This window comes from Motacilla alba, chromosome 15, assembly GCF_015832195.1.
Source record: "Motacilla alba alba isolate MOTALB_02 chromosome 15, Motacilla_alba_V1.0_pri, whole genome shotgun sequence".
In the NCBI taxonomy this organism is placed as follows: Eukaryota; Metazoa; Chordata; class Aves; order Passeriformes; family Motacillidae; genus Motacilla; species Motacilla alba.
Genome location: NC_052030.1, coordinates 2023679 through 2031690, shown reverse-complemented (window position 1 = coordinate 2031690; position 8012 = coordinate 2023679). Strand labels below are relative to the sequence as shown.

At 59.3% G+C, this 8012-nt stretch overlaps 1 protein-coding gene across 1 annotated transcript; it reads left to right on the top strand.

The window, feature by feature from the left end:
- Nucleotides 1–6015: 6015 nt before the first annotated feature.
- Nucleotides 6016–7422, top strand: CHCHD10 (coiled-coil-helix-coiled-coil-helix domain containing 10). Its single transcript, XM_038152185.1, has 4 exons — nucleotides 6016–6141; nucleotides 6229–6412; nucleotides 6611–6755; nucleotides 7168–7422. The coding sequence occupies exons 1-4, from the start codon at nucleotides 6080–6082 to the stop codon at nucleotides 7185–7187; spliced, it is 411 nt and encodes a 136-aa protein (XP_038008113.1). The 5' UTR covers nucleotides 6016–6079; the 3' UTR covers nucleotides 7188–7422.
- Nucleotides 7423–8012: the final 590 nt, after the last annotated feature.

Sequence of the window (8012 nt, the reverse complement as noted above, 5' to 3'; positions counted from 1 at the left end):
TTGAGTAGCAAACACACTGGTAACAACTGGAGGGTTCGCTTCTGTCTTTTTGGGGGATCGTCCACAAACAAAAATATTGGCGAATCCATCAGACACTTTCTTCTGCTTTGAATAGTTTGCCCAGATCCCCGAGCAATCATGCCGTGCAATTTGCTGCTAACCTAAATAACTCCAGCCCGGGTAGAGCCGGAGCAGGGCCCGGATCTGCCCCTGCACGCCCTGGCGAGGGCTCTCCATGGAGGCGCCGCGCTGAGCTCGGCAGGCTCCGGCAGCAGCCCCGGCGCTCCCCGCGGCGGCGGCTCGGACCGGCCGCGATGTGCCCGGCGAGGCGAGGCTCCCGCGGGACCGGGACAGCCGGGGGTGGCACCGTGGCCCGGGCAGACCCTGCGAGGGCAGCCTGGCACAGCCCGCCCGCTGCAGGGGCAGACAGGCGGGAGACGCAGGGAGGGAGGCCGGCGCTGCATTCCTTACCTGTGAAACAAGCCCGGAGAGCCAAAGGCTTGGGGAATTCCTGGATCTCTTTGTAGCGCATTTCAGCTGTGACAGAGAGAGGATTTAAGTGCGGCAGACTCCGGAGGGGGAGGTTGTGAGTTCCTTTTAGAGCAATGGAGAGAAAGCAGTTGAAAAAACACGGACGTGCCTTTTACAAACCTTGCCTTATCTGCTCCTGCTGCTAACAGGAGGATGAACTGGGAGCCAGGGCACCAAGTTATTCAGAAATTACTGATTTTGAGTAAATCCTTCCAGATGTATTCAAGAATTAATTACTGTCTTTCAGATTTATATGTCCTTCAATCCAGAGGCAACCTTCAAGTGTGGGCAAGCCCTAACAGGCGAACTGTGTACGGAGAGATCTGGGGCAGGGGAAAAGAGAGAGGCAAAACGAAGCCACTTCACTGAATCAAAGGTCAAATTTAGGGTGAAAAATAGCGGAATTAGGAAGTACGGCCAGTCAAACTGAAAATTGTTGCGAGGGTGTTTCGATGTAAATGAGGCCCCCCGCAGCGGGAGGACGGCTCCTCGGCGGGAGCCCCGACACCGTGACAGCGCCTCCGCTGCGAGGCCTCTCCGGCCGGGAGCGGGGCTCGGGGCGGGCGGTGTGCGCGGCTGGAGCTGTGTACACAGCCTCGCCGCCAGCCACACCAAATTATCTCATTAGTAAAGCCGGGGTAGCTGCGCTCCTCAGCACACAGCCGGCCTCCCACTGCACAGAAAAACTTTGTGTCTAATTAACCAAATCAAAGGGTCCCCCAGACGCGGCTGAGGGGGCGCGCTCAGCTTGAAGCCCGGGCTCCTTCAGCAAGTTCTGTGCGTGCTGAACTAATGAATGTTGATTTCTTACGGCTGGGGCTCTGGCACTCCCTGTGCCCCTGCCAGTCCGCCCTCTCCTCCCTCCAGCACATGCCGAGCCCCTGCCTGCGGCCAGAGCGAGCGGGCAGGGGAAGGAGCCCGGCCCCACACGCCGGTGGCTGGGGCGCGGGAGCACGGCTGATGCTGGCAGCAGAGCCGAGCTCAGCCGGCAGAGCTGGGGCTCCTCACAGCCAGGGGCCCCTGGTCGCTCACCCTCGTCTCCCCTCCTGCCCTTTCTCTCTCCTGTCTCTACCAGCTCTGTTTGCTCTCAGGGCTCCTCGGGACGGGGCCACACTCTTCCCTTCAAGGAAGGGAGCCACACTTCTCCAGGACCTGGGGAAAGGGAAAAGTGCAGGTGCTGCTGAGGCAGGGGCTTTCCAGTCCCATGCCAGCTTTTCCAGCTGCTCGGCCCCTCTGTCGGTGGGAGAAGCCAGGCAGGGAAACGCTGGGTGTAAAATGCAGCTGAAAGCAGCAGTGCTCACCTCCCGGGGCAGGACAGCCCCCCGACACTGCGGGGGAAGGATTTGGGGGTGCTCCCCTCGCAGCGGTGTTTGAGGAACGATCCTTCCCTTCCCTCAGGGGCTGCAGCTCCCCCTGCCCGCCCGGCTCCCGCGCCGAGGGGCGGCTTGCTTTACAAACGCTTTTCTCTTCCCCTCGCGCTGGAAATTTGACTCTACAAAAACACTTCCACAGCAGCTAATTGCCAGCCCTGCAGTGACTGAGCTCTCTAATTCCTGCCAGTCAATGAACCAGCCCAAAGAGCTGCTTTTCACAACTTGCTGAATGTACGAACGCAGCCCTAGAGACACGACACAGCTGGGATATTTTTTTTTTCCCCCGGACATCTTCTGGATCCTTCTCAATTTTGGAAATGTCTTTCTCTCCATTGGGCAAAGGAACACCCAAAGATAGAGATGGCAACAAAGCCAGTTCACAGGGAGACACTGAGGAGACCTGGACCCACAGAGGCCCTGGAGTCTAGCAGGGGTGCCAGGGAAGAGATGATTGTCAGGAAATTGGTTTGGAGGTAAAGCTGGCGTCGTCCAGCCTGTCTCTTCATGATTTGAGGGCTCATCAACATCTTCTCGTGGATTCCTACTGCCCAACAATGTCCACGCCTTGCAAAGTGTTCCTTGATCTCCTGGTTTGTATCCAGAGGGCTGCTGCAAAAATTGTTCTGCCGGTCAATGGTTTAGACCACATCATTCCTCCCTTCCCTCCTCCCTGGCAGCCTCTTCCCTGCCCCAATTGCGGAGCGCTCCCCTTCCCTCTGCCAGCCGCTCATTACCCGCCTCTCCTCCGCAGCGGCCGCGTTTATTGCCCATTACAAGCCCCTTCACGCTCTCCCGGCCTGCCCCACACCTGGCAGGAGCACCCCGAGCCCGTGCAAAGCCGCGCTCCGGGAGCTCTGCTTTGTCCCGCCCTGCGGCGCAGTCCCGGAGCCGCCGTCCCGGAGCCGCCGTCCCGGGGCCGCCGTCCCGGAGCCGCTGTCCCGGGGCCGCTGTCCCGGAGCCGCTGTCCCGGGGCCGCTGTCCCGAGGCCGCTGTCCCGGAGCCGCTGTCCCGGAGCCGCCGTCCCGGGGCCGCCGTCCCGGGGCCGCTGTCCCGGAGCCGCTGTCCCGGGGCCGCTGTCCCGGGGCCGCTGTCCCGAGGCCGCTGTCCCGGAGCCGCTGTCCCGAGGCCGCCGTTCCGGAGCCGCTGTCCCGGAGCTGTTGTCCCTGCGCTCCCGGGCCAAGGATGGAGCGGGGGGATCGCTCTGTTCCCGCAGGCAGCACAAGAGGAAACGGCCTCAAGCTGTGCCGGGAATGTTTCCTAGGACATCAGGGACAAATTTCTTCACGGGAAGGGCTGTCCGGCCCCGGCACGGGGGCAGCACCCCGGGCAGCGCTGGGGTCACCGGCTGGGGGTGCTCGCACACCGCGCGGGGCGGCGCTGGGCACGCCGGGCACTGGCGGCCCGGGCTGAGCTGCCGAGCGCCTGCGCTCCGAGGGGGTTTGGGGGGCTCGGTGCTTCGGTGATCGATCCCGTGATCGATCCCGTGACGGCTTCCATGATCGATCCTGTGACGGGTTCCATGATGGATCCCATGATTGATCCCATGCCCGGTTCCATGATCAATCCCGTGCCCAGTTCTATCCATGATCGATCCCGTGATCGGTTCCATTATGGATCCATGATCGGTTCCATTATGGATCCCGTGATTGATCCCGTGATCGATTCCATTACGGATCCATGCTCGATCCCATGATCGGTTCCATTATGGATCCATGATCGATCCCGTGCCCGGTTCCATTACGGATCCATGATCCTATGATCGGTTCCATTATGGATCCATGATCGATCTCGTGCCCGGTTCCATTATGGATCCATGATCCCGTGCCCGGTTCAATTATGGGTCCATGATCGATCCCATGATTGGTTCCATTATGGATCCATGATCGATCCCGTGCCCGGTTCCACTATGGATCCACGATCCCATGATCGGTTCCACTATGGGTCCATGCTCGATCCCGTGCCCGGTTCCATTATGGATCCACGATCCCATGATCGGTTCCACTATGGATCCATGCTCGATCCCGTGCCCGGTTCCACTATGGATCCACGATCCCATGATCGGTTCCACTATGGATCCATGATCCCATGATCGGTTCCATTATGGATCCATGATCCCATGCCAGGTTCCATTATGGATCCATGCTCGATCCCGTGCCCGGTTCCATTACGGATCCATGCTCCATCCCGTGCCCGGTTCCATTATGGATCCATGATCCCGTGCCCGGTTCCACTATGGGTCCATGATCGATCCCGTGCCCGGTTCCACTATGGATCCATGATCCCATGATCGGTTCCACTATGGATCCATGATCCCGTGCCCGGTTCAATTATGGATCCATGATCCTATGATCGGTTCACTATGGATCCATGATCCCATGCCAGGTTCCATTATGGATCCATGATCCCATGCCAGGTTCCACTATGGATCCATGCTCGATCCCGTGCCCGGTTCCATTACAGATCCATGCTCGATCCCGTGCCCGGTTCCACTATGGATCCATGATCCCGTGCCCGGTTCCATTACGGATCCATGATCCCATGATCGGTTCCACTATGGATCCATGCTCGATCCCGTGCCCGGTTCCATTACGGATCCATGCTCGATCTCGTGCCCGGTTCCACTATGGATCCATGATCCCATGATCGGTTCCATTATGGATCCATGATCCCATGATCGGTTCCATTATGGATCCATGATCCCATGCCAGGTTCCATTATGGATCCATGCTCGATCCCATGCCCGGTTCCATTACGGATCCATGATCCCATGATCGGTTCCACTATGGATCCATGCTCGATCCCGTGCCCGGTTCCATTACGGATCCATGATCCCATGATCGGTTCACTATGGATCCATGATCGATCCCGTGCCCGGTTCCATTACAGATCCATGATCCCATGATCGGTTCACTATGGATCCATGATCGATCCCGTGCCCGGTTCCACTATGGATCCATGATCCCGTGCCCGGTTCCATTACGGATCCATGATCCCATGATCGGTTCACTATGGATCCATGATCCCGTGCCCGGTTCCATTACGGATCCATGATCCCATGATCGGTTCCATTACGGATCCATGATCCCATGATCGGTTCACTATGGATCCATGATCCCGTGCCCGGTTCAATTATGGATCCATGATCCTATGATCGGTTCCATTATGGATCCATGATCCCATGCCAGGTTCCATTATGGATCCATGATCCCATGCCAGGTTCCACTATGGATCCATGCTCGATCCCGTGCCCGGTTCCATTACAGATCCATGCTCGATCCCGTGCCCGGTTCCACTATGGATCCATGATCCCGTGCCCGGTTCCATTACGGATCCATGATCCCATGATCGGTTCCACTATGGATCCATGCTCGATCCCGTGCCCGGTTCCATTACGGATCCATGCTCGATCTCGTGCCCGGTTCCACTATGGATCCATGATCCCATGATCGGTTCCATTATGGATCCATGATCCCATGATCGGTTCCATTATGGATCCATGATCCCATGCCAGGTTCCATTATGGATCCATGCTCGATCCCATGCCTGGTTCCATTACGGATCCATGATCCCATGATCGGTTCCACTATGGATCCATGCTCGATCCCGTGCCCGGTTCCATTACGGATCCATGATCCCATGATCGGTTCACTATGGATCCATGATCGATCCCGTGCCCGGTTCCATTACGGATCTATGATCCCATGATCGGTTCACTATGGATCCATGATCCCGTGCCCTGTTCCATTACGGATCCATGATCCCATGATCGGTTCACTATGGATCCATGATCCCGTGCCCGGTTCCATTACGGATCCATGATCCCATGATCGGTTCACTATGGATCCATGCTCGATCCCGTGCCCGGTTCCACTATGGATCCATGATCCCGTGCCCGGTTCCACTATGGATCCATGATCCCATGATCGGTTCCACTATGGATCCATGCTCGATCCCGTGCCCGGTTCCCGCCCGCACGGATCTCTTGCGCCCTCTGCCGGTGGCGAGCGGGCGCTGCGCGGGCTCCCCTGCGCTTTCTGCGCATGCGCCATACGGGAGCCGCCCCTTCCCCCAGCGGGGCGCGGCCTGTCCCCGGCCGCCGTTTGCGCGTGCGCGCTGCGTCACGTGGCGGCGCGGGCGGGCTAAAGGCGGGCGCGGGGCGGGGCGCGCGCACAGCCATGGCGCGCGGCAGCAGGAGCAGGAGCGCGGCGCGGCCCGGCCCGGCCCCGGCGCCCGCCAGGTACCGCGGCTCGGCTCGGTTCGGCTCGGCAGGCGCACCGCGGCACGCCGCCCCGTGCCGCTCCCCATGACTCTCGTCTCTCCGCAGCCCGGCCCCAGCGGCCCCGGCGCCCGCGGCGCAGCCGGCGCAGCCCGGGCTGATGGCGCAGATGGCGAGCACGGCGGCCGGCGTGGCCGTGGGCTCCGCCGTTGGACACGTCGTGGGCAGCGCCATCACCGGCGTCTTCAGCGGCGGCTCCTCCGAGCCCGCCAAGGCGGCGGCGCCCGCCCAGGTGCGTGCGGAGCCGGGCTGTGCCCTTGGGCCGCCCTTGGGCGGGGGGGCGGCGGGAGAGGGGAGCGGGGCCGGGCGGGAGGGACGGAAGGACGGACGGACGGACGGGACGGGCTGTCGCCCCCCGCTCGAGGGGACGGGAGCGCGCTGCAACAGGCGCCGCTGCCCCCGGCCGCCCTGACCCGGCCCATGGCCGCAGGAGCCCCCGGCCGTGCTGCAGCAGTCGCCGTACGGACCGTGCCACTATGAGATGAAGCAGTTCCTGGAGTGCGCTACCAACCAGCGAGACCTGACCCTGTGCGAGGGCTTCAACGAGGCTCTGAAGCAGTGCAAGTACAGCAACGGTGAGCGTGCCCTGGCCCTGCGGGAGGGAGCTGCTGCCAGCACGGCGCCTCCGAGGCTGTGAAGGTGGCAGAAGCGATCTTCTCGGGATACAGTGCCCTTTAGGGCTTTAGTGGGACACAGCTGTGTCTTTGCCATCTCCTGAAGAGAAAAAGGCAGCTGGAAAGGGAAGGAGAAGCTATTTTGGCTCTGTCTCTGTGAAGGCTGGGAGGCTGTCGGTACCTTCTTAGAGGATCCACTCTTGCTGCCATGGGCAGCCGGGTGCTCTCCCTGGCTGACTCTCTAATTCCTGCTGCGTTTGGTACAAGCTGCTGTCAGTACTTAGGTCATGATCGGGTTACACTGGGTGAGGGAGCTTTAACTCCAGCTGCTGGAACATGTTCCTAATGCTGATCTTGTGCTTCCTCCCTGTAGGTGTTTCTTCTCTCCTGTGAAGAATTCGCCCCTTGTAGGGAAGAGGATCGTGGTGTAGAGCCCTGCTCTCCACAGGGAGTGGCAGGACAGACAGGGAGTGAGCTGGAGGGAACAGACTGACCAGCCAGGAGTATTCTAGTGGTAATTCACTTCTGAACTAGTAGGGAAGGAAAGGAATGATTGGACCCAAGGGTCTTCAGTGTTCAGATAGCACTGTATTTATTACAGAGAAATAAAAGAATTTATTTGGACCTATCACTTGTGCATGTTCTTTATTTAATCCTCAAGCTAAAATCAAGCTACCAAAGCATTAACATTGTCAGCCAAAGGACAAGGCACAAGTGGGTACTTCCTGCACACAGGGGGTGCAGCCTAGCAAGGACTGTGCCTGCATGACTTGGCAGAAGGAGATCCAGACACTGGCTGCCCTCCAGGCAGAGCAGAGGCTGCAGAGAGCTAAGCCAACACGTGTCCCGTGGTATTTTCAGTCACAAGTGACTTTTCTGTGGATATCCTCTTCCTGAGTACCTGTCCTGCCCTCAGAGCTAAGAGTGCGACCTGTCTGGCTGTGGCACTTGGGTAGGGCTGGCTGATCTGACTTTGAAGCTCTAGCAGGTTATGCAATGTTCTCAAGGTCACTGGCGTCAGGTGAAGTTTGGAGCTGCTTTGCTCTTCCAGTCACCTCGGCAGCACAGCCTCGTGACTGCTGCCCATGGACTGGCCTCCAGCAGGACACCCTGTTCCTCACACTGGTCTAAGAGGGAATTCTGAGGTTTCAGCTGGAATTTCAGTGGCACAGCAGTGAAGCCAGGACACTTTCAGGTGCTTAACAGGCATTTTTCATG

Coding starts and splice junctions, on each gene's coding strand:
- CHCHD10 (XM_038152185.1), top strand. CDS start 6,080: ATGGCGCGCGGCAGCAGGAGCAGGAGCGCGGCGCGGCCCGGCCCGGCC. Junction 6,142..6,228: donor CCGGCCCCGGCGCCCGCCAG/GTACCGCGGCTC, acceptor GTCTCTCCGCAG/CCCGGCCCCAGCGGCCCCGG. Junction 6,756..7,167: donor GCAGTGCAAGTACAGCAACG/GTGAGCGTGCCC, acceptor TCCTCCCTGTAG/GTGTTTCTTCTCTCCTGTGA.